At 44.4% G+C, this 26,340-nt stretch overlaps 1 protein-coding gene across 4 annotated transcripts in view; it reads left to right on the top strand.

The window, feature by feature from the left end:
- TMEM154 (transmembrane protein 154) overlaps positions 1 to 23,913 on the top strand; it is a 40,806-nt gene extending 16,893 nt beyond the window's left edge. Inside the window, exons 3-8 of one of the 4 annotated variants that reach the window (XM_045798824.2) lie at positions 2,929 to 3,198; positions 3,292 to 3,330; positions 8,792 to 8,819; positions 10,171 to 10,256; positions 12,093 to 12,150; positions 22,478 to 23,913. In XM_045798824.2, coding sequence (XP_045654780.1) covers positions 2,929 to 3,198; positions 3,292 to 3,330; positions 8,792 to 8,819; positions 10,171 to 10,256; positions 12,093 to 12,150; positions 22,478 to 22,493 — 497 coding nt within the window. In that variant the 3' untranslated portion in view covers positions 22,494 to 23,913. The other 3 variants (XM_045798823.2, XM_045798821.2, XM_045798820.2) reach the window with 3 other exon arrangements.
- Positions 23,914 to 26,340: the final 2,427 nt, after the last annotated feature.

The following is a 26,340-nucleotide window of genomic DNA, read 5'->3' as shown; positions in this document are numbered from 1 at the left end:
GGTGTTGGGAGAAAAATTCCCTCCCTTTGCCCTGCAAATTGTCACTAAAGGCCACCTGTGACCAGTCCTGCCCCTTATGCTAGAAAATAAAAGTACAGCCCAGGACCATCTGGTGTGTTTCTTTCCATTTCTCTTTCATTCCTGATTATCCAAATGCCCTCGTTATTCCTGCTACCTTATCTCCTTTCCTATTTTCTCTTCTACTGGGGCCATGGGTCAAGCGGTGACTCAGAGCCTTCCTTGGAGGGGTGCCTGGTTGACGGTGCAACTCTTGGTTTTGGCTCAGGTCTTGATCTCAGGGTTGTGGGATCGAGCCCTGCAATGGGCTCTGGGCTCAGTGGCACGTCTGCCGGAGATTCTCTCTCTCCCTCAGTCCCTCCTCCCGCCTGTGCTCTCTCTCTCTTATTCTTTCTCTCTCTAAAATAAATAAATTTTAAAAATAAAATAAATAAAACTTAAAAAAAAAAAAAAGCCTTCCTTGGAGAGGCGCCGAACACATCCTGCTGGTCTGGGCAGCTTTGCTCACAGTGCATCAGGGCTAAGGAGCTTAGCAGGAGCCCCACAAAGCCAAGGTTTCTGGGACCCATCTGCCTGCCCTTCCCCTTCGTGCCAGGAAGCCACCTCCTTATAGGCAGAGGGGCAAAGACATGGGGCTCCCTCTCTTGTTCACCACTTGATGACTACTAATCATTATGCTCCTGTCTCATCGGAAGGAAAATAAGGCGTGAGGTCCAAAGCTCAGGTTCAGCGACTGGCCCTCTTGGGTTCAAATCCTGCTCCATGATTGCTCAGGGGCCATGGGCAAGTTGTGTAACCTCTTTGGCCCAGTTTCCATCTGGAAAAATGGTAAGGACAAAATGAGCTAATCTGGGTAAAAGGCAGAGCACAGGACTTGGCTTAGTCAATTCTCTATAAAGGTTAGCCTGACATAGTGGCGGCAGCCTCGGCTGTAATAGAAGTAAGCAAAAGAGATAAAAGGCAAGTCAGGGTATTCGAGGAAGGTCCGTAAGCACTGACCTCAGGGAATAGGGTCAGTATCACCAGCTGCACCTGCATATGTGCCCCCCACCCCCGCCCTGTAAATGTCTTGTCACCACCGCTTGGATTATCAGTGAAGAATGCTCTTTGGTCCTAATAGTTCTACAGGTGGGGTGACTCTAATGAGATTTATTCTAGTGGACAAATACCTTTTCCTCGTTCAGGGCGATACATGATGTATCAAAGCTTTTAACATATGCTATTATTACTAATTTATTACCTTATTTCAAAGACATAAATATAAGACAAGTCCACTTAACCAGACAGAGGTCGATAAATAGTATATATTTTTAAAAATCTTGCTTTTGGCATAAACACGTGAGGAACACCAGTTAGCTGGACTCTGCAGTTTGTAATCGGTTCTGATGGTTTTGGGTGCCATTTACCAATGTGATTATCAAGTGGATTCCCTGGTCTTGGAGGAAACGGAAATGTTCGTCTGTATAACCAAAAAAAAAAAAAAAAAAATTAGACTGTGATCAAGCAAATATTTTTATAAATGAAATCAGAGGAATCCATCGTCATTCACTCACGCAGATGGGTAAGGTGTTCCGCAGGTGACCTAACCTCCGGTTATAGAGCGCGGCTTGAAGCAGCTACTTTTCTGTTTGCTCAGCACCTTGCACTTTAGAAAGAACTTTCCCATATGTCATCTTATTGGAGAAGTTTTCTATGGCTTAAACTCATATGCTCTTTTCCTCGGCGGGCCCCATTTGAACGATAGGCACCGTTATACTACGGTAGGATGAAGACCCTCAGCTTCCCTTACGGTGGTCACTACATAGCCAAGGCGAGGAGAGGATTTTCAGATAATCTTCAGGCTCATAGTCCTTTCCTGCCCTGCGATGAGCCCCAGGATGGTTTTCCAACACAATCTGAAATTCAAACAGAATAAACTTGCTTATAGCTTCTTAATCAGGAAAGTTCTAAAGATGCTTTTTATTAAATACATTTAAATATTGGTGCGGTTTCCTTAGTCCCTACGGGAACTTCCTCCTTGAGAATGTTGCCTCACAAACGAAAGACTCAGGGTGTTTTTATTTAGAACCCAGGAAGATTTCTGTCAGGTAATCTCAGAGACACTCAGTTCTCTGCAGAATGTGAGACCTGACACTGAAATCTAATCAGTCACCCTAGTTTCTAAGAATTCTTCCACACGGATAGGTAACCTTTTATTAAAAATTAGGACTGTGCAAGGCACCTGGGTGGCTCAGTTGGTTAAGTGTCGGACTCTTCGACTCTTGGTTTGGGCTCAGGTCATGATCTCGGGGTTGTGGGATTGAGCCCCGCGTTGGGCTCCATGCTCATCAGAGAGTCTGCTTGAGATTCTCTCTCTCCCTCTGTCCCTCCCCCTTGGCTCCTGCCCTCACTCACTTGAGAGCACATGCAATCTCTCACTCTTAAATAAATAAATAAATAAATAAATAAATAAATAAATAAATAAAATCTTTAAAAAACATTGGGGACAGTGTGGATTCCTTTGTACCTAAGTGTCACGAGGAAAGTAGTTAACTTCTAGTAGATATGAATTTAGATTCCTCCAGAATTGTTTTTGAAATAGCAATGATACCCTACGGGAGATGTTCTGCAATATCACCCTTGACACAACAAAGCTTCTCAATGCCTTTTGCATAAGTGTGTCTAACGTATCTGGTCAAGGCTAAACTGCCTGCATTTGTGGGAGGTTTCTCTCTGGGCTCTGATTCCATGTTCCATATACTCCCAGCTTGAGCTCCATTTACGGTAAATCAATACTCTGTCACACTGAACTGGAACTCAGGGGATCAAGTTTACCACTGAATGCATGTAGGATATAAATAAAAATCATTGAAAACATAACACAGTAGCTTTGTCTCCATGGCAATCTCAATTTTGTGTGTGCCCCTCCAGATTCTTCTGAGGAACCAGAACAGTCAGCAGATACGCCCCTGGAAGACGAACACAGAGATGAAGATGTTAATAGTCCATTTAAATTTGCTGCGGTGACCACAGGAGCATTCATGGCAAATTCAAGTCTTAGCGACATTTACATTGACGAGGAGGATGCAAATCAGTTAGAGTTTATATTAATGGTGTTGATCCCAGTGATTTTATTTGCCCTCCTATTTTTATCAGTGATAATCATTGTAATACGCTATAAAAGAAAAAGGAACAAACAAGGTAAATATTTTGTATGTTCCCATTTCCGGACAATCGCTTCATGGGTTAAGGAACAATCAGTAAAACAAAGTATTTTTTGCTTCTTCTACACAGAGCCTTCTAGCCAAGGATCTCAGAGTGTCTTACAGACATGTGAGTACGATCCTAATGCCTGTCTGGAGTGGGGAGAGGGGGAGGAAAAAGAAGGGAGAGGTTTTAAAGTTGAGCAAACAGGAGTACATAAAATAGTAAATGATGAATTCCCCCTTATTTTTTCAAAAAAAGAATGGCTTCAGCCTAAATTGAGATTTACAACACACAGCTGCTATCTCTGTACTTAATCCAGATGAAGGCCCTGTCTAATATTGGCCAAGAGGTCCATGCAACATTCCCTAAATTGGAGGAAACACTCAAAATGGTGAAGCAGTGGGTCAGACTGGGGTTGGGGATGGAAGGCTGAGACCTTGGGCTCGTCTCCACCGGAAGAGGATTCTTCTGCCGTATATTCTGTATTTTATATATAATATATTCTGTATATTTCTGTGGAAAATACTGTTTTCTCCTCCATGCCACATCCCAATTTGATTGTGAAAATGCTTGAGTAAAGCACTGTTCTTATTCTCATTAAAGCTACGCTAACTTTTGTATGAAATTCCTAGTTGGCTGAAGATGACCAGCATTGATCTGAAACCAATCTGACAGAGAATTCCCTAGGTCAGAGATACCTCTTGGAGTACTCAGTTCCATATCTAGGAGCAACAAATACTAGGTGTCAGGGTACTTCTAAGTCCAAAGCAGACTTGAGTACTTTTGGCTTATGCTGGTAAAAATGACTCTAATTAGATTTTTTAAAGTTGAAGCCTTTCGTTACACTCCAAAAATCACTCAAGGGGTGGGACCATCTCGCATGAGCTATGTATTGATACGTGCATACAAAACGCACTCTATATCCCTCACACTCACTAACAGGGCACCCCTGGCTTTGAGATCATGCCCTTGGCCTGCAGGCCTGGCTCACCGTCCTTACACCCGGAGAGCCTTTGAGCTCTTGACAGGAGCTAGAAACGGTCATTTTCCATTTTGCCAGCAGGTATGGTAAATGCGAGCTAGGGAAGAAGCCCTGATGTGCATTACCTTTCTTGGCGGGAGCCAATATAATAGATTCCAAGGGGGTCGAAAATACACATGTTTCTCCACTGCTTGAAATTTCAGGGTGACCTAGTAACAGTGGTCACGTGGGAGCTCCTCTGTAAGCTAAAGAGAAAGATAAAGCAAACGGAGCTGTCTGGACCCCATTTTCTTAACCTCAGGGACAGTAAGAATTTCCTGCCTAAACCATAGCCCTGCAGCCAGTCTTAAATAATGATGTCATGGGGTTTGGGGGAAGGATGGGGGGGGGGAGTCCAGTCAAATGTGCATGCTTTTAGGCTCTAAAGACAGAAAGGGATTTTTCATGGAACTCTGTAGGGAACAACTCAAAGTTCAAAAGCCATTCCCAATCAAGAACCGGCCTCCTTCTCAGAGGGCTCCTGCGTCCTACCCTGGAGCTGCCCTCGAAGTCTTTGCTGTTCCCGGAGCCTGGCTTACATGTTCACGATGCTTACACGCCTGGCTGACACTACCCTTCTGTTTAGGGGTTTCCGTCTTGTCTGCTTGGCAAACTGCCACCCTATTCTTCATGCCCAGTTCTAGAAGTTTTTATGAAGCCTTGAGTAATCACTCCCTGGGCAAAATGAATCGCTGCCTCTTCTGTGAGACTTCTCACTTACTGTGCACAGTATTTACGTTGGCAAAAGTGGATGACTTGTCTTTTTTTTTTTTTTGGTCTCTCTTACTAGGTTATGTTCTCTTTAAGGTCCAAGAGAACCAAGAACTTGTCTTCTCTATCTTGTTTAATAGTGTGGTGTGGAGGTTAGAGTATGGGCTCTGGAACCGCACTGCCTGGTTGGCTTTTCTCCTAGCTCTATGACTCATCTGATTCGGTTTCCTCATCTGTGAAATGGGCAAATAGGACACCTGGTTTACGGAGCCATGGTGAGAATGAAATGGATTCATCTGTGTAAACCACTTAGGAAAAAGAACAGCTGGCTTATTGTGTTAGCTGCTGCTTCTTATTATTACTGCCCCTTTGACCTGACAGGGTGTCTAGCCCAACACATTTATTAGCTGCTCAATAAATGTGGTTGAATGAACGAGCTACTGAAACAGCGTTAGCACTTTTTTTACAAGAACACCTACCTATTCTCAGAGACAAAAACAAATTCGAAACTTCTTCTTAATACAAATGGGCACGTTCTTTTTGTTTTAAATATGCCTCGTTTTAAGAGAAACAACACAAAAATCTTAAAATTTCAAAACAATTGCTTATCACAAGTTTTGATAGAGAGAGCTTTATTTGAATATTTCCTTTCATATAGATAGGGATGGATATCTCTTAACCATGGATATCTCTTCAAACAAACTCAATGCTGAAAAGTTAACCACTACTGTCCGCCAAAGTCCACGCATTCATATTTGACGTTATAACGCAAGTCCATAAAAGGAGAGGGGTGCCTGGGTGGCGCAGTTGGTTAAGCGCCGGACTCTTGATTCTTGGCTCAGGTCATGCTCTTAGGGTCCTGAGATCGAGCCCCACATCAGGCTCCATGCTCAACAGGGAGTCTGCTTAAGATTCTCTTTCCCTCTCCCTCTGCGCCCACCCCCAGCTCTCTAAAAATTAAATAAATAAATCTTGAAAAAATAAATAAAAGGAGACTGTTCAAATTAACAAAATGTGATTTAAATATTTTTTTCCAGGAAAAATAAAACTATCATGCTGGGTCAGACCAGCATTTTGCTTGAAAAGCACCCAAAACAATGTTTTGTGGGAGGGCATGGATAATATCCCCTCAGAAAGCTAGAGATAGACACATCGGTTTCTCCCCCACGTGAATAGAGCCCGGTGTGTTCTTCTCCAGCAGGAAGTCAGCCTGTACACTTGATGCCTGGGGAAGACCTGGCCAACACCTTCAGGAAGAACCCTTCTTCCGACCGGCAATCACGTTTTTCCTTTGGGCTTGTCCATTTCAAGTCCGGGAGAAGGGAAGTGCAGGGTGGTAATTCACTGTTCTATTGCCCTTCTTCCTAGACCTCCAGGACTTAAATTTGCAGCTGTTCTTATGAACATTTATTAAGGGTCTCGATGCGCTGTGTCTCTCTGAGAGCTGCAAGGAAAGCATTACTTTAAACAGGCTGTGGCAACGCGACCCCTGGCTCGGCTCAGTACATCTCCAGAAAGACTTTGTCTTGCTCCGGGTTCTTTGTAGAAAAAAAGCTAAGCAAGCCTGTCTCCTGTGGGGCTCTGGCCCCCACCCCCACAGCGCAGCAATCCCACCACTGAAGATGAACAGAGGAGAGTGGCTGATGGTGGGGACACGGCGGGGGGGGGGAACTAAGTGGGTGTAACTGGGAACCGGAGGCAGAGGACAAAGTGGGGAGGAGGGTATGAAATGGAAGGACTGTAGGAGGGAAATGGAATCAAGTGCAGGTGGGGGGTTGTGTAAGAGGTACATTTGCCCTCCGGTTGCAAAGGGAGTAGATGGCTATTAATAAAGAGATAGAGGCCAGGTGGAGTGGTGCAGGCAGGGCCTGATTGCTGGGGACACGTAATTGGTCTCCCTCCTGGTTTAATGCTCGGCTCCGGTGAGCTCTCCCAGATGTTTTTCTGTTGCCATGGTGGCTGGGCCAGGGGTAATGGTCTCGGAGCAGGGGAGGCGAGGCCACAGAAGGCTTTTTGCTCTGTTTGAATACTGATTACAGGAGCTTCACATTTGCTGCATCGGGAGCACTTCTGTAATGGGTTTTTAAAACTTTTCCATCATCTGCGTGCAGGGTTCGCTTTTGCTCGCCACAAAGCCTGCGGGCGCTCAAATTATAAAGATAAATCCTGCCTTCTACGGTGGGGCTGGGGGGCCACTTGCTCGTTGAGAAATTAGTGTGTGTGTGTGTGGGGGGTGTTACTAAGCAGGAAAAGAGGGGGAGGGAAAGGGGGGAAGTGACAAAACAAGGGGATCTTTATGGGTCACCTGTAGGGGAGGCTCAATTGTGTAGGGACTTTATAGTAAAATCCCTTAAGGAAATAGCAGGTCAATTTGAGATTAAAAATATGTATATAAGAAATATAGGCTGAATATACTCCCCTTCCCCAGCCCAAGTGTCTGAGGATCAGCCACCTGCAGGGAGCTTCAGATTCCTACCAGGGGCCAGGAAGACATAATCCAGAGCCCTGGAAGGTAGGCAGTAATGGCACGAAACTTCCATCTGTGCCTAGCTTTCCTGGATCGGCAACGCCACGAAAGCTTGCCAACCCCCAGGAAATGACAGCGGCGCTGGCTGCCAGGAGCTCAGTTCCAGGTGCCTGCTGGCTGTGTTTCCTCGATGGGGACGTGCATTTCTGTAGGCCTGGCGAAAAGAGACCTCTGATTGCCAAGGATCAGGAATATCTAACTATTTGGTGGACCTCTGAAAAGTGGTTTGCTTCTCAATAGTTTTCACATCATAAAAGGTGCAGGGGCCTGCACTATCCACTCATGCACATCACTGCCTCGTGTCTCTGGGTGCATTGGTTCCCCTGCCAAACAAAACAGAGCTGGAGCTGGGGCGTTGGGCTCTGATCCTTGCCACATGTTCATCTGGAGTCCGATGGGCATTTGACAAACTGTTACCTGGTTCTCACCTCAACCACAGCAACACAAAACAGGTTTGCTCAGAGTGTCGTTTTTATGATATTATGAAGTCCAAAGCACTGGGCATGAATTTATTCAATACATATTTACTGGGTGTTTGCCAGGTACTATGCTAGACAGATGGGAGGTGACGGGACATCAGGGCGAACAAGACAGGCATGAGCTCTGTCCTTTTGGAATTATGTTTTAGTGGGAGAGTCAGACAAAATTAAGCAGATGGATTGATCAGTGACAAATTGTGGGAAATGCTGTAAAGGAGCAAGAAAGGTGCTGGGCTGGGGAACGACCGGAAAGGTGGGCCCTACTTCAGGTGTAAGGTGCTCCTTGAGGAAAGAGTATAAACGGAAACCAGGAGGGTGTGAGGAGTCCAGCCAAGCAAGCAGCATGGGGGAGAGCAGAGTTGCAGGCAGAAGCTTGATGGAGTACACCACAGCCTGCTCCGGGACAGAGGGACAGTCACAGTGTTGGGCTCGATGGGTCACAAGGAAATGCAACAGTGGTGTTTTGAACTGGGACATTTTGGGGTACAGGGCCAAGGAACCATCCCTCTTGTCTGACTCTCCCTCGCTTTCCCTCACCACTGTTTTCCCTTGCTTTCCCTCATCACTGTTTTCTTCTTCATATGAATTAAAAAAATAAAAAGGGATAAACTTCTGCTTTGAGGTAAACACTCCCAGAGGACCATCGTATCTTAAAAAAAAACAGACTTCCTGTGGATGAGGACCTCGTTTCAATATGGCGCATGTTTGACTCAGGTTAATTATTGTTCCCTTAAAAATGAGATTTGAAGCCATCCCTTGTCTTTGTAAAGGAGATTTCAACTGCTGTTGAAATAAAAAGTTGTTATGGACCATGAAAGCTAACATGACGTTTATATTTTTTCTCTTCAGGTGAACTGGGAAGTGAAAACATCAAAGTGTAAGTCCCCACTGCCTCTGACCCAGCTCAGTGAGGACAAGGATATCAGGGAGAAGAGCAGATTAGACAGCCATCTGCCTTTTTAAGAGTTTTTGTTCTGACATCCTTGAGGGACCCGTGAGGAGCCGCTTGCTTTCTGGGCCCCAGGAGAGGGCCCTCAGCAGCCTACAGGGGGGAGGGCAATACACTCTAGTCCCCTAACCTCAATTCAGTGATAGATCTGGGTGAAGAACAGGGTCCTCTACAGAAAAAAAAATCTTTTTTGACTGCTTCCAGTTCCGAATGCATCGTAGTTCAGTTTTCTGACCCTGGGTGTATTTCAAGGACATGGGCTCGTTTAATCTGGTTAAACATTTTATCACCAGGGAAGAGATGTTCCCTGTATTAAAGGAGGAGAGCCCTGGTAGAAGCCTGAAGTTCATGCGGCAGAACCAAGGTGGGGTGGGAGGGAGAAGAGGAATGGGGGGGGGTGGAGAGGAAGGAAGGATAGAACAGGGAGTGAGGGAAGAGAGTGTGAGACAGAGAGAGGGAGGGAGGGGGAGAGAGGGAAAGGGACAGAGAGATAGAGGGAGCAAGGAGAAGGAGGGAGAGATAGGGAGAGGGAGGGAAGGAAGAAGAGGAGAGGAAGAGTGAGAGAGAGAGCAAGATTCCACCAGAAGACTGTTCTGGGACCATGTCACCCCCCCTCCCGCTTTCCCCGCGGTAACCTTGCTTGTTTAGACAATTTGCTCACTTCCTCTGCGCGGTGTCCCGCCCACGCTGTGGTTCGGAGCTGGTGGTCCTCCTCCCTGACCCCACTTACATTAACCGGGGGCTCTTTCCCATAGCTGTGGGCTCCCAGCCCTGGTAAGTGAGGGCGGTGGGTTTCTGAAAGCAAGGGCTCTATTTCCCCGTGACAGAGAAGCCTGGGAATTGAGACGAGAGGTGAGGAAAGCAGTCTGTGCACAGTGGCCTCTTGACCTGGGGCACAGATCAGGAACCTCAAAGAAAGGGAAGTGAAATTAAGCAAGGCTAAAATGCTAAACAGGGCACCTCCCCGAGGATCCCCACGGTGGAAGCGGGCGGCTCAACTTTGCACCTTCTGGGGCGCAGTCAGGGTCTCCTGGGCTCCCTTTGAGCTGTGTGCCCTCAGTCTTCGGATCAGTGATAGAGGAAGGCTTATTTTAGTTCTGGCCTTTCCTCCTTTGAGAGTGTGGTACGTGTGACCTGGGCAAACCCGCCAGCTGCCCTGGAGTGTCACACAGGGTGTCAACTTCACCCTTCTCCCACTCAGCTTTCCAGGCTCTCCCCAAAGGGAACTCCACCCACCACACTTCTTTTTGTTTCGACACGGTTTTTGCTCTCCCCTTAGCCCCATTTTTGAGGAGGACACACCGTCTGTTATGGAAATCGAAATGGAAGAGCTGGACAAGTGGATGAACAGCGTGAACAGAAACGGTACGGTCACCTGAAGTTGCTTGTTCCGTCTTCTCTAGTATGAGAAGGCTGCCGGAGTTGTGGAAAATACCCCGTAAATCCTGGAGTGTGCCGGTGTGAGCCCGGTCCACGTCCGAGCCGGCACGTGCAGATCCTGACCCTGGGTCTGACCGTCCCTAAAGACTCAGCTTGATTAGGGCACCATTTGGTACCATTTGGTTTTATTTTTTTACAAGCTTTTCAAATGGCCTCTTTAAAGAAGCAGATGGTCTTTTTCCAACAAGGAACTCTCCAGGTCCAAATTATCTGGAAAAAGTTAGCATCTGGCATTACTTTATACACTCTAGAATTTAGAGATCTGCGACTTTCATCTGTATGTGGATATAAAACCTTACCACATCCAGTTCACATACGTCAGTGCTGTCCAGCACGACAGACGCGAGCCATATGTGGCGATTTAAATTAAAATTTTAAAAAATGATATAATGTGAAAAATTTTGTTCTTTGGTCACTCTAGCCATGTTTTGAGTGCTCAGTAGCCACTTGTGGCTCAAGACTGCTCTATTATACAGCACAAAGGTAGAACATTTCCATCACTATAGAAAGTTCTGTTGAACAACACTAATCTAGGTAGTATTATAAATATTTTCAGGAACTTATTTGCCAGTTGATATCTGCCAGTAATTGTATGTGTTCCTTACTTTTCATTAAATCAATACTCGGATTTAAAAATGATGGTAGCTGTTTTTTCTTTTTAAAAATTCCTTTCAAAAGTCAAGAAATTATTTTAATGCTCAGATTAAATTTAAAAATCCACCGTTGATATTATCATAGCATTTGTATTTTTAATATGCATCTTTAAAAAATACTCTGGGGTCTGTCAGATTCAACACTAGTGAAGTCTAAATCCAGACACCTGTCATCAGAATTATTGTACCCAAGGCTTATCAACATAAGCTTTCCAAAAGATTAGAACAATTCAATGAACTTGTACAATTTTGAGCTGAACAGTTTTTCATAGCCCAACACGGAGGAAAGAACAGCTCCGTTAAGCATTTAAGGGTAGGGAGGGGTCACTGAGATAATCCTGAAGGTAGTTTCATTTTGTTGTTTTTAGATGATAAAAGATACCTACATAATATAATTTGGAAAAACCAAAAAAAGAAAAGGTAGAAAGAAGAAAAAAAATTATACCCCTCAAAGAGCACCTCTCTTAATCATTTGCCGTATGTCCTCTCGTGCCTGAGATCATTGTCATACACATCGAGGGTCCTATTACCTTCGCTAAACCAGAAACCTGGAAAAAGGCATTTCTATTTAACAACTACAGTAGAGAGAAATTTTGACACATACATGAGGGAGCCGATGGATTTTTGTTTGTCTTTAAGAATAACTGTGGCTTCATGGGAGGGAACTCTGACGACTTTAAGAAGGTTAGTTTTTCCTCACTCTACCTGCTGCTTTCCGATTGGGCATCCTGACAGAAATCATTCCGTGGGCACATCAGGACCCCCGGTAAAGCTATTTTATTCCAGTGTCTAACCTGAAACATGCAGATCTAGCTTTTGGAGCAAGAGCGGGGTTCTTCAGGGACTGAATAACCAAGCCGTGATGAATTGCGCCCTTTCCAACAGGGCCAGAGGCATGTTGAAGTCTTGTATCTGTGCTACTAATGCTTTTTCCATTTCAAGAGCCTTGCCATCATTAATCTTTTAACCTCTGGAACTCCCGAGTGAGGCCATTTCTGCACAAGTCACCATACAGATCACGGAAATGTGAGGCTCAGATGTAAGAGTTTTGTGGATAGAAAATAGAATTTTGGTGACTAACAATGAGTTTGCTTTTCCTCTGTCCTAGCTGACTGTGAATGTTTACCCACTTTAAAGGAAGAAAAGGAATCAAACCACAACCCAAGGTACTTCTAGTTCCCACTGTTGAGGATGGGTGTATGGGGGAGGGGGTGGGAGACCGCGGTAGAGCCCTTTTGCTTACTGTCTCTGTGCCTATGAATTTTAAGTGACAATTTACATGGGTATATGTGTGTGTCATGTGGAGAAAAGAAAGTGTGAGTTACGGCAAATAGAAAAATGCAAAGTAAATTTCCTAGTGACTTCATCTTTAGAAGTAAATTAGAATTGGCATTTTCTTGCCCTTGGAAAGACACACTGTTGAGTCGGTTTCCATTTTAGTCATGAAACTTTGTGATTGTAACAAACTATAGGTTTGTTTAGCTTGGATGAAGCGATGTTTGGTGAGAAAACAGATGGAAGTGGCCGTCTTAAAGGGGATAGCCGTAAATAAGAGTGAGCAAAATGAACATATGAAAAACAAAGCAAAACAAAACCCCATCTGGATTGGATGGTTGGTGTAGGAGAGAAATTAAACGAGAATTTAATAAGCGTATTCCATCCTACCACTAGGTGGCTCTGCTTGATAGAAGATTCTAGCGTCCAGGGCTTGGGTGGTGTTCAGCACACCGTAATCTTGTTTAAATGTTACCGTTTGCGAGGATGGAAATAACCATGTATGGGTGTTTTTGATCAGAGAATTGCTTGGTCAGGACCTGAGAAGTGTCGCAGGAGAAAGGGCTGATGATACAGCAGCTCGGGGACTTGTGCCACGTGGCAGCACTGTGATTTGGGGGGCGCCAAGTTGTTAGTAGGGGGTGACACAGAGGTGATTGGTGAGCAAAGAACGTGACTGAGCCTGTAACCGAGACTTTACACTTCTGTGGGAATAAATAGAAGAAACTTTCAAGCAGGAAAAACATCACCCGTCTGCTCTCCCTCCATGTTAACCAAATGTCCTGTGCCAGTCATGTTAGATGCTTCCAGACCGCAGTCACTTGTCGCTGGACAGGCCCTGAGGCTGGAACAGCACAGGGGAGGACTGATAGTCAGTAGTGATTGGGGCTGTCAGATGTTTGTCTCCTGAACTCTTATTCTGCACCTTTCCCGTAACCTTGTCTGAGAGGCGGTCACCCCACATCTCACACATCAGGCCCCCAGAGTCCTACCGAGGCAAGCCTCAGCTCTGACGTGGAAATCCACTTCGTATTGAAGATTTCAGTCATTATTACCTGTCCAGGTATCTGCATGTTAAAAATTCATCACTGGCTCAGAAAAGGTTCTATCCTATTTAAATGAGATGCCAGATATTAGCAAGCAGACGAAAGAAAAGAAAATGCTAGGGGAATATCACAAAGGGAATGACAAAGGAGTATTTTCTCCGTGTTTTCATCTTACCTAAAAATGAGTCACTGTGTATGCCCAGTGTGGGGCTCACCCACATCACCGCCGAAACCCTATAAATATCTTGTTACCTTATCTCTGACGGGCACCCTCAAATGATGCGAAACATCAGTGGTTTTTATGTACCTGCCTCTTGATCTTTGAAATTATTGGCAACATAGAAGAAACTGAATGTTAGAGGATTACATGGTTGTGAAAGCATCTTAGAAATCACGTTTCTGAAATATTGAAAAGTTGGTCTTGGAAAATAAGCTCGAGCTCATTTCTGCCTGTAAAACAAAAAGCCTTATCCTATTTGGAGGGCTGCTTTATGCTAAACTGTTGTTTTTAAGGTGCATGTCTACCTTCCTCCATTGGTCCAGATCCGTCTGGCTTCAAGTCATAGGACGACAGTCCAGCTTCACTTCGTTCCCTCTCAGTGAAGCCGGCACCGGCATTACGGAGCGAGCAGTGGCAAGTCCCAAGGCCCTGATGCTGTAGGGACTTTCTGATTACTCAAAGAGCAGCACAAGATTGTAAAGCAAATCCAATTTTTAGTCACTAAAAACTCAGAAAAATACAAAGCACTCAGAACAAAGCCTGACGCAAAATAGACTCTCAATAAGTATTGGTATTATTATTATTATTAAAGATTTTATTTATTCATTTGTCTGAGAGAGGGAGAGAGAGAGAGAGCGCTCGCGAGGGGGTGGGCAGCAAAGGGGGAAGCAGGCTCCCTCGGGCAGCCTGATGCGGGGCTCCAACCCAGGACCTCGGGATCATGACCTGAGCCGACAACAGATGCTTAACCAACTAAGCCACCCAGGTGTCCCTGGTATTATTATTATTAGCTTAAAATCGATTTACATAAATTCACTGCCTTTTGGGCTAAGGAGCCTGTGTCCAAAGGCCCAGGCACATCCATATTGGAGGTTGGGGCATTTAAAAAAAAAAGGCTTTCCATATTAGAGCAGTTTCAGGTGTACAGGAAAATGAGCAGAAATTACAGAGTTCCCATATACTCCCGACCTCCACACATGCACAGCCTCCCTGACCATTGGCGTCCCACACCAGAGGGGTACATTTGTCCCAATCAGCTAACGTACTTTGACACATCATTACCCCCTAAGTTCCCCATTGGCTTTTACATTTGCGACTCATCCTTCCTCTACCATTCAAGCAGCATGCCAGTGACCACAATGCTTCAGAAAGTACCTAACAGTCACTGGAGAGTGAGCTTAGTGGAAAACACACATCTCCATCCTCTTACTACAGTAAGACATCCAGAACCCACTTCAAGAGTTCAATCCTTCTTGATGCTAGGCACAGAAGCCCGACACAGAACCTCTGTTATATATAGAGTTCATGTACTTCTGGAAAAAGGAGTCAATCTGGTCACCACCTTACCCTTAATGCACCGCACTAGGTGTGAAGATTTTCTCATTAGGGCCCATGGTCTCAGGTCTCTCAGGTCTTTTCCCACATATCCCATTGGCCAGCCATCGTTCATTACTTTGCCCTGTCCTCATGCAATGGACGTTTCCTTTTATGCTGTGGAATCTAACACTTAGCACAGGACTTTCATGAGGGCCGGAGACCTACAAAGCACTCTGGGAAGTTTATACTATGGTTTTCATGTCTTTAGAAAATCAGTGAGAAAAGATAACAGAGGAATTGTGGAGGAGGGGGAGTTACATGTTCTTATTTCCTACCTTAGCATTTCCCCCCTAATTCTTATCTGTCACGTGTGAGGCGTTGTAAGAGTAGTGGGAATAGTGTCGGTGAAATAGTGTGCAGGGGGGCGTGGCGGGGCAGCGGGAGAGGTCTGCGCTGGAGTTGAAGAGGATCTCGTCAGTGGCATTGTTAAGCTTTGCCAGCACTTGGTGATAACAGAAAGCAGATCTACTGAGTTGGTTTTATTATTGTTTGAATTCTCTGTGAAGAACGTACTCCCTTATTGTCTACCCGAACCCTGCCAGCATCTTCCTGAATGCCCCGAGATAGTCGTAACCACGTGAAGGAGAGGGTCCCTTTCATCACAGTGCTGAAGGTCTAGCCAGCCTGGCCCTTCTTCCCGAGGCCTTCATCGTTGGACAACTTCCTGCAAACTCGGTGTTTCTGTCTCTGCGAGCTTAGGTGAATAACCACAGAAAAGGAATTGCAAATATCAGCCAAATGTCCGTCTTTTTTCCCTTTATGCCAACTGGCCACCGTGATGAGTTTATATTGAGTAATAGCATTGGGAAAGACAAGGGAAAAAATTGACTTGGTTCCATCCCAGTGGATTTAGGATTTTGAAAGCACATCAATAACAAAATATAAGAAGACACGTATAGAGCATTTTATACATACCAGAAGCCTAGGCACTCTCACCTGGGAAGTCAGCTGGTCAGAGAGGGTCAATAACAGCCTGCCTGCTCTGCTTTTGTAATAATTCTATTGTTTATTTTATGATTCATGTCTGAGCTCAGGGACTTAAAAATGGATCACCTCAGTATTTCTTAGGAAAATCCAGGTTAGTTTAATAAAGAATTTTGGGAATTTCTTCCTGTTTCTGCTCTTCTGTCTCTCTTTTTTTGTTTGTTTGTTTAAAGTATGATTGTTGATGTAGTTTTACAAACTATATTGACTGAACACCTAATCGGTGCCTGGCATGGTCTACGTCATGACAGTTCAACCAGTTAAAATGAAATAATCTGTATGAGTAAACCTGGAATCAGAGAGGTTAAGTGATTTGTCCAATTTACACAGTAAGTTTATGATAAAACTCAATGTGTCTTTTAAAGTACATTTTCATTTTCTTTTATTAATTAATTAAGATAAGAGACATTCTACAAATTAAAAGACAAATTAGAGATTAAAAAATAGAAGGGACACTCCACAGCAAGAAAGGCAGCCACCATGAGGCCAACGCATGAGAGTATCTGGTGAGTGGCGCATCCATCATCTCGTGCAGTCATTGACAAGACTGAACCATTAATTGCGAGAAAACAGCAGTTTTGGCCAACTGTTTTGGCCTCTCCACTCAAGTAAATCTCTGTGGCCACTTCTAGTTATTTTCTTTATGAGTTTTTTTTTTCCTTTTTTCCTTTCTAGACTCTCAAAAGTCCTTTAAAACTCAACAAGTATTCAATGGGAAGTATATTGGGTGGCAACTGGTTTCCCTCAAATCTGAGCTCTGTATTATGAAGGATAAACGTGACATACAAGGGTCATAAGGTAACCGCTTATAATCCCACAGGATGATAACCTCAGATAACATTGTTAAAATGCAGGTGTGTGTGCGTGTGTGTGTGTGCTTGTGCGTGCGTGCGTGTGTGCCTGCGTATGCGTGTGGTGGGTGAGGGAAGATGTATTAAATTTAATAAACCACAGCATCGCTTGAATAGTGGCCCAGATTATGTCGGCAGCGGGCATGATCTATGTGTGCTGGATGAATTTTAGGCCTGGCTGTGATGTTAGCCAGATGCGTGACCTCTATAATTCCCCCTACCCCCTGCCCCCGGCGGGCCAGGCCCCTTTCGGGAAGGGGAAGGGAGGTTATATTGATGAAGAGAAAGAGAGCATGATCTAATCATCACGTGACTTTGCTTATACCGAGCTCTGCATTGCCCCAAAACCAAGTTAGGGAGCATGATAACACGGAAAGGTTTAATGCAGGTTTATTGCCATCTTTGGAGCTAGGGAACGTTCGAAGTGGTCATACAGAGGGGGTGTTAGAAGATGAACGGGTCAGGAGAACAAAGACGGCTGATCTGCTCCCGCCTGCGACCCAGGGGCAGTTAGGAAACAAGGTGTTCAGAGCTGCCTCTGCCCTCATTTCACTGCTAGGTGCCCATTAGATGCTTTCTTAAAAATCGTAAGACGATGCTTTGTCATCAGTTCAATTTGTTGTTACAGTTGGCAGGCCTGTTACTCTCAAGGCTTTTGGGGAAGCTGTCCCACATTCTTAAAATATCTCTGCAACCCTCTGAGAGAAATTACTCACGAATGCCACTGTCGCCGGCAAGACACCAAAGCTGCCAGAATTAACACCGAGGCGAGCAGTAGAGGTTTGCGGCAGGATCGCGGATTTCATTTGTTGTAATCGTGTGGCAGGTTGCCAAGGTATTTTTAACAGGGAACTCTAGGAGTTGCCAGCGTTAAAAACGCCCGGGCTTCCTTGCTCATTTCACGGAGATGACGAATGGCCGCAAAGCCAGCAGGGAACACGTCTAACTGAATCAGGGACTGAGCGAGCGAGCGACAACGCCTCCAGGCCTAGGTGGTGGGCCAGGACCCGGCCGCGGCAGCCCCCCCCCCCCAAAGTGCCCGTGAGAGCGGGACACCAGGCAGGACCCGATGTCCCACCGCGCGAGCAACTGGTGTGCGCTGGGGCGCGTGTGTGGCAGGCGCCGTCGCACGGCTCACCGGCACAGAGCTGAGCAGCCCGGGCCCCGGGGGAGCTCCCGGGCTCTGCGGCGCCCGCAGGAAACAAGCTCGTGTCGGTGGACGGCGTCACACGCTCTGCCTTCGAAATGCTTCTAGGGTGTTCTCAACAAGCCCCATTTACGTGCATTCTCAAGATAAGGCCTGGAAGGAAAGAGACTTAAGTGCTATAGAGATGACCTTCTAAATCGTGGAAATAATATCTGCTACCACCCAGTTTCCAAGAAACGGAACCTCCTTGCCCAGGTGAAGAGTAATTCAGGGTCACCGAAGTGAAGGGGTGGTTACATCTGCTCTTTGGCTAAAAAGTGTCTCAATTTTCCATCAGCTTTCCATTTCAAGTAAGTTTTGCTACAGAAGTTGTCTTTTATTCACAGCTGTCCGCCTTCCCCTTTCCCATCGGTTGCCCATCCTTAATTCCAGCTTCTCCCCTCATCTTCACAACACAAACACGTAACCATACATACGTTTCCCCTCTCCTTCCCTGGATAGATCTATTTATCTGTCAGTTTGCTTCAGTCCTTTTGGAAACTCAGGCTGTCTCCCTGAGCAGGAGAGCTCTGGAATAGGAGTCAGATGAATCTAGTTGGTTGCAGACTATACACGCCTGTGAGCTAAGGAGATGCGAGGTTCTGTTGTCTAGTATCATTCAGGCACTTTCTTGGAGACAAAGGTGACTTCAAGTAGGGATATTCTGGGATTTGAGCGATGGGACACAAAACCGAAAAAAAGAAGTGGGAGGAGAGGTAGAGTGGCCTGCTTTCCAGGAGACGTGGGTGGAGGCATGGTCTCATTGGGGAAAAGCTGCCGAGCCAGATATGTGGCCAAGGTAGTCTAGTTAGAAACAAAAGCACAAATTAGCCTGCCAGTGCAGTCATGTCCGAACACCATGTCCATAGTTTATGTCTCCTCACACCCCAAGATGTCCAATGACTGAATTCTAAATGACACTGAGAAGTCACCTCCAGATCCTTTGGGGATATGAGCAAAAGGGGCTTTTGAAAACACGCCAGGACCACAAACTCCAGAGAAAAAACAACACCTGGAAATTTTTTAAAAAGGAAAAAAAAAGTAATTTGGCATCTATTCATAGAGAATGGGATTAGATTTAATTAAAGGGGGGGAACCCCCAACTCCATCTGGTTGTCTCCACATCGGCACTAGGGAGGGATATTAGAACAAGAGCCAGGGATTATTTCTTGGCTTTCATGGATTTCCTCCTCAGGGATCAAATGTAAAATCCAAACCAACCTTTGTTTCAGAAATCGTAAGCTGGACACTGTTGGCTTCCTGACTGTTTATGTTTTCTTGAGTCACCTCCACAGTGGAGTGACCAGCTCTCGGTAGCTTCTTGGAAATATACGATTGTTCTGTTTTTCACAGTGACAATGAATCCTGAAAGTGAATGGTGCTAATGTTTTCCAAGAGAAGCGGCCCGGAGGGAGCCTGCCGAGCCTGCCAGCAGACGATGAAGAGGATGCGAATTTAATTAATTTCCAAATCAACATAGACAAGAACCTTTTGCTGTTTCTTCCAACGCCCACTCTTCCTAATGATGGCATCACCTGTACTTGGAAGAATGCACGATTGAGAAGCGCCAGGAAGAGGCTCGGCTGCCGTCCATGGTGACCTCTGAGGGAGGAGGAAGCACGTGGTTTTCAGCTCTCATCAGGGCCTCTGCCCTCCTCTCGGCCAACCTCTCGCTGCCTGGACTCACTCCGGCCATGCTCTCTGGGTCTTTGTTACCTTTCTGCTTCTTCATTCCTTGGAGTTTCAATCAGGAAGCTGTTTTATATATGGCTTCCTTCTGGGTCACCTTATTACCTAATTAGCTCTGGATAATTTCCTCTGATTAGTCAAGTCCTCTGATAGGTCATCTGCATTCAGCAGGAACTTTCCTCAGGGCGAGTTACATCATGCAAAAGACAGACAACAAAGCGGGTGTTTCACTGTATACATCACTGCAGGGGCTCGCTAAGCTCAGCTACCTGCCCGGAAGACCTAGTGAGAGAGGCCACCGTCCCAAGGAGATGCTGTTGGGTGCCTCGAGGACTCTGAGTTGGCCAGATCCCTTGGGACCTTCTCGGAGCACTAGGAATCTTCAGTGAGAGAGCAAAGTGATTTCCTTCTCAGCTAAAACCACCTGCTTGTTCACATTTCCCCCCAAGCTCATTCTTGCTCTCACCACACCTCCCTTGCCCGTGGTATGTGACGAGGACAGGTGCACGGGGGCCTCAGCTGTCAACCTTCTGTGTTTCTGAGATGGTTAAGGCCATTCAAAACAAACAGAATAGGAATAGGAAATCCCTATGCTTGTGGCAGATATCACTCAGAGCCCTTTCCAGTCCAGCTGGGACAAGCCTCGCGTTGTCCTGGACACAGCTCTCCAGAAGGCTGCTATGAGCCCGTCAGAGAGGACGGTCCCCCTGGTGTGTGTTGACGCCCTTTACAAGAAGCAATGGCGCCAAGTGCAGAAGGGCCTGCTTATCACTCCCACTCACGTAACAGCAATCCTCCTTTAATCCTTAATTCTCCACTTCTGACCTTTAAAGCAATCTAGCAAATTGGGAGTCCTCAGGTCTTCTACGACACCTGATATTTTATTCCAGGAAAGAAGTAAAGAATGAAAACTTTATTTATTTTACTCTCTACATGTAAACTGAGGGGAGATGAGGTTCACCAAACATTTGCTGCTGAATTGGGGGTCTTGTGTTTGAAAGGCTGCCTTCGTACAGAACAAAAACCACCCCCTCCTCCCTTTTGGAATCCCTCTGGCACACTCGCCTTCTGAACTGTGCCCATAGTTTTAAAGGCAGAGTTCCAAAGCAGGGGAGATCTTTCCACACAATGAAAGAAAACGATCTGGTCGTGCTTAACCACTGCTATCATGCTATCCTGAGACTTGACAGAGCTTTGGCAAAAGACAGTGGTATATAATTTCAACCGATTTATCTGCCATATTCTCATTAGCACCTCCTAATATGGCATTTTTGTTTTCTCTTCTGTTCTGCACACTCGTATTCAACTTGGGGTCCACAGTGACTCCCATATATTTATGCCAAGATTGCCACTTTTTGGAATCATCCTTTCTGCCTATTTTGTTACTTTGTTTCTTCTCAACACTTTGACTCTCAGAAGAGTCTCAGATGCCTTCTCTCTCTCTAAGCATCCAGGATTTGTGGTGAACACTGAGGCCTGTACATTTTATCTGAGACTATCAAATAATGCGACTCAGAAGTCCAGAGAGCTATCAGGGGTCTTGGAATCTCATTTTGATGAAGCAATATTTTATGATAGGATTAAAATACTCTCATTCGGTATTTAAGATCATTTCAAATTCCAGAAGAAGCAGGCTTCAGCAACACGTCATTCAATTTATGTCTGAAAAATGTACTAACCTCTATAACTGCACAGTATAAAAGGCATTTTTTTTAAAGGGAGATTATTCTGGCAAGATATATGAACCAAAGCAGTGAAGGGTCAATCCTAGCACCCTGTATCTTTTTATTACTGTTCAATCAATAGGTATCCCATATATATATATATATATATATATATATATATATATATATATATATAATGCATTTTGTACATCTTAAGCAAACCAGGTTTAACAATATTGTCGAGTCGAACTTCTCAGGAAACTTGTTTTAATAAATATGTAAGAATATCAGTCTGTTACTCTTAACTCAATGATGTGACTCCTCTTTCTGGGGAGCTCATTGTTATCCAAACACAGGAATGCGGCATGGATCAAACTTTGTATCTATGGTTCGGGGTGGGGGAGGGGAGGCAAATGCCTCTAGCAATGTAAATGGATGCTTTAAAAAGGCTTTTGTCCATTTTTTAATTTGGGTTGTTTAAACTATCAGTTTGCACCACTTCTGGAAGGAGGCCCCTATGATGATTAAACAGAAAATACAGACTTGAGTTTCAATTTCTGTCCGAATTGATACAAATTCTGAATGTACTGGAGTGATAAGGCGTGGTTACATACTAGGACGACACCGCCGAAATTCTCATTGTGGGGAAAACATTGAAATTTTATGCTGAATTAAATTTACACATGCCATGTTTTCACACCTAGAAGATATTCAGGATGAATCCTGGGGTTCCATGTAATAGGCAATGGGCAGGCCAGACTAGCTTCATTCATAGGTTACATTTCTTCAATCTTAAAATAACCAGGAGAGTCACTGTAATAGTGTGGAATGGAGTTAGTCCAATTGGTTATTAATAATTGCATAATCCAAACAATGAATTATCTCAATTTGCTTGCTCGTTTGAACAGCTCTTTGACCTTACCTTGGAACTCTCCGATCTGGTACCAAAATTTTATTTTCCTCTTAGTCCTTTTGAGGGTGCCTATTTGTAGAGAATCAGTGTTTTTTTTTGGTTTCTTTTGGTTTTTGCCTTATTACCTTTTCTAAATAACGTATTCACAGGATAGCAATCCATACAGTTGTATAAAATTAAACTTTCAAAAATCAATTCTATAGATGCTCTAAGGTCTTTTTGAAATATTTTAAGAAGTTCAATTTCTAAACCGAAGTACATCCAATAACATGAAGACTTTAATTTCAGTGCTGTACAGGTTTAGAAATACAACACTGAACTGTTAAGACAACCAAGGTGAATGGAGTCTCTTCAATTGGACGTCAGGTGTGGAGGGCTCAGGTAATCACACTCCTCACTCCCCATCACGGTATCATCACTGGCCTCTGGTACTTTACAAGTAAATAACTGGACCTTTTACAAAACCATATTCTTCACATTTGTCACTTCTTTGGTCTGCGTGGCAAGAATTAAATGAATGCTACATAGAAACTACAAATAGTAAGCCCCATTTTTTTCAGCGTCAATATCAGATGGAGAGTAATCACCATATTACTCTGACTTAGGTGAAACCCCTGAAATTATAAATAACATCAAGAGCTTAGGAACACTCTGCGTGTTTAATAAATGTCAGCTTTCAGAAAGAGAGGAGATTCTAATTTTCCAACAAGTTCAAAAATAATCGGGTAGATCATTGGTGGTTTAGCATGTATGCATCTTGTTTTTAAAGTTAAGTGAAAATAGTGTAAAAAATGATTTTATTAGACTCTCTCATTTTTCAAGCAGTATAAAGTGTTTCCTCAGAAGGTCAGTAAGATCATCAGATGTTGTATTGACTACCTGGCTTCAGTGTAGAAATTCAACCTTGGAAGCCTCAGGTAAGAAAGGGCCCCATCACTACTGACTAGAACTGATTTGTTAAACTACTAAAGTTGGGGTTTTTTTTTTTGTTTTTCTTTTTGTTTGATTGTTTTTAGAGAAGGAGGGGAGGAGGGAGCGGGAGAGAGAGAATCTCAAGCAGATTCCACACCCAGGATGGAGCCCAACATGGGGTTTGACCCCAAGATGCTGAGATCATGACCTGAGCCAAAATCAAGAGTTGGTCACTCAACTGACTGAGCCACCCAGGCGTCCCACAACTACTAAAGGTTTAAGACTGATGAAAGGTTTTAGGGTTTTTTCTCTTGCCTTGTATGCTGAAAATAATATACATGATAATATTTTTCCTTTACAGCTAATGGCTTTCGAAATGTCAGATATTCATATGTATTTGTATAAATTGCTCTATTCTCAGCTGCATGATTTTTTATTAAAAAAATGAATAAGTCCATATCTGCTTGTATGCTAAATTGCTCAATCATCAGTGATCGACTTAAAAGCATTTCTAAATTTAATGGAAAAAAACAGCACTATAAGATAGGAATAAAGAATATCTTTGACATTAGTTTCTATGTAATTAATGTATATTAACATTTAAAATAGATGTTCATTTGAAGGTAAGGTATTTGTTTACTAAAATGTTGCTGACTGAGAGTAAAGGGGTGAATTAAACATCTTTTTAAAGAAAAACTCTTATAATTTAACTTCTGTGACTATGAAAAAGAAGGATTGTTACCTTTGATAATTATGCTCTTTTGATCTGTATACCTCTTTAAATAAACGAAGCAATGCCAGTTTTAAAAGTTCTTATAGAATTGAGCCTGCTTTATACAAAATTATCTACCCTAAAAATTAATCGGATTTTCTACCTATCTAAAAGATACCATAACACAGTCTTGTCTTTTTCTTTGCAAAATATTTTTAAATTGAGAAATGAAATTTTATTTGTCTATGGGATGTAATTTTTGAAAGTATTTTTAGTAAAAACAGAAAAATCTCAGAACTAAAGCCTTCTCTTTGTCCTGATTATTTACTTTTCTTCGTGCCTTTAATCCTAATTTCATTTTCTACACATTGACATTATAATAGTTAGAGCAAGGCTGAGAGGTAGGTTCACCACACACAGATCATATGAAGACGTCTTTGAATAAGGACGCGTTCTTGCAGGTCACAAAAGTAGTCAGCACATTGATGAACAACGAGCAGAAAGATCCCCCTCCAGGCCCCGGCTAAAGTAGTACCTGGTACCTTATGGCAGCATGTTACTGCTCGAGTCTGTGGCAGCTGCATTTCCTTCCTATTTGAACCAGAACGACTGAGGGACTGAAGTGGTGGGACAGATCAGCCTCGAGATGGCTTGGGCCCGAAGAGCAGACAGTCCCACAGCATCAGGGAAATGATACTAAGAGAGAACAGTAATACGAACAAAACTAGTGTCTCTTGTGTGTATCCGCTAGGAATTGAGTTCAGCTTCTCACAGTAGACACACAGAATACAATTGTTTTGAGCAAGATCTTTTCTTCTCACACATGAAAGGGTACAGAGGTAAGCTGGTGTGGTAACTCCATGGTCCCCTGGGACCTGGGTTCCCTCTCACCCTCCCACCTCCATGGGGCAGAGCTCCCGTCGTCCAGGTGGCCATAAGAGGCAGATGCTCCAGCACCACGTTCACAAGGAGGAGAGAAAGGGAAGCAGTGCAGGGGTGAGGCACTTGAAAGAGCTTTCCTGCCAGCACATTGAAACAACTCAATCTACATCGCATGAGCCAACCTCTCTATCTGCCAGGCGGCAGGGCACAGGGGTCTCTGGGGTTGGCACATTAGTACAGCCAACAGTAAGGCTCTGCTTCTCAGAGCAGTGAGGGAATCCTGCGTATCCAAAGAGGTAGCAATCCCGGCCATAAGGGGCTAAGCACTTGTCCCACATCATCTCATTTCAATCCTCACCATATACTTTTAAGATTGGATTAGGGAACTCATGAACTTGTCCCCTGTCTTTCCAATTCCAGAGCACGCGCTTTAAACTACTACACTCAACCACCTACCCAGTAATAAACAGTAGGAGAATGTTTAAGAAGGTGTAAGTCATAGGCACGGAGGCCCATAGGTGGGCCTGGTCAGACAAGAAGTAACGGAAGCTGCAGGCCAGTAGGGAAGGAAGGACGGCACACAGGGCCAGTGGAAATGGTATATCATGCTGAGAAAAAGAAACCAGAGCTTGCAATAGGGGGGATAAGGAAGGGAAAACCTAGTTTCTGACTTAGGTACCGGTAAGGATTTGGTCACTGAGCGAAAAAAATAAAATCCCATTTACTGGAGCTGAAGTCAACAGGATAGCGGTTGTTCTCTTTAAGGTTGCGATAGAGAGGCGTGCCCAGATACTCTCGAACACAGGTGGTTAGTGCGAGCACGTGTGAATGTAGAGTTGCTTGAAAGATCACCTCTCCAACAGCCATAATCATTGTGGCTTTCAGAACAGCCAAACCTGGTACGTACATGGACTTGTGGAGAAGAGGAAAAGCAGCATTGTCTGAGATTTGGCCTGAGCTCAAGAGTCCCACCTCTGGAAGCACTCGTACTTCGCAAGAGAGAAAATCTGAACTGGCATTTTGCCCATGTATTGCTGCCTAACTCCCTTAAAACTTGGTAGCTGAAGCCAAAAAAACCAAACCAAACAAAACAGCAACAACAAAACCAAAAAATTTCGTAGCTTAAACCAGCAGCGATCATTTATTTTGCTCATGAGACTGCAATTTGGGTGGGGCCCATTGGGAATAGCTCATCTCTGTTCCACATGGCATCAGCTGGACGACTGAATTGGGGCTGGGGGATCCGCCGTCACATGGCTCACTCCCAAGGCTGGCTAGCTGGGACCCGCTGTTTGATTGGAACGCAGCCAGGTCTGTGGGCCAGGGGCTTGGTTCCTACGACATAGTCTTCTCCATGGCTGCCACCATGATGGTAGCTAGGTTTCAAGAGCAAATATTCCAAGAGATCAAAGTGGAAGGACATGGCATTTTTATAAGCTGGACTTAGAAGTCACATATCATCACTTCTGCCATCCTCTGTCATTTGAAGCAGTCACAAAGTTCAAGGGCGAGAGGACGTAAATGTTACCATTCAGTGTCAAGAGCAAGTGGGATGGGAGATACGTAATAGGCATTTTGGAAAACATCATCTTCCCAAGTTGGTGTGGCTCCATGCTATCCAGAGGAAATACAATAGGCAAGCTCA

This window comes from Ursus americanus, chromosome 13 (genome assembly GCF_024610735.1).
Source record: "Ursus americanus isolate L20-20 chromosome 13, mUrsAme1.1.p, whole genome shotgun sequence".
Taxonomy (NCBI): Eukaryota; Metazoa; Chordata; class Mammalia; order Carnivora; family Ursidae; genus Ursus; species Ursus americanus.
The sequence above is the reverse complement of the archived record's forward strand: the minus strand, read 5'-3'. Positions and strand labels throughout refer to the sequence as shown.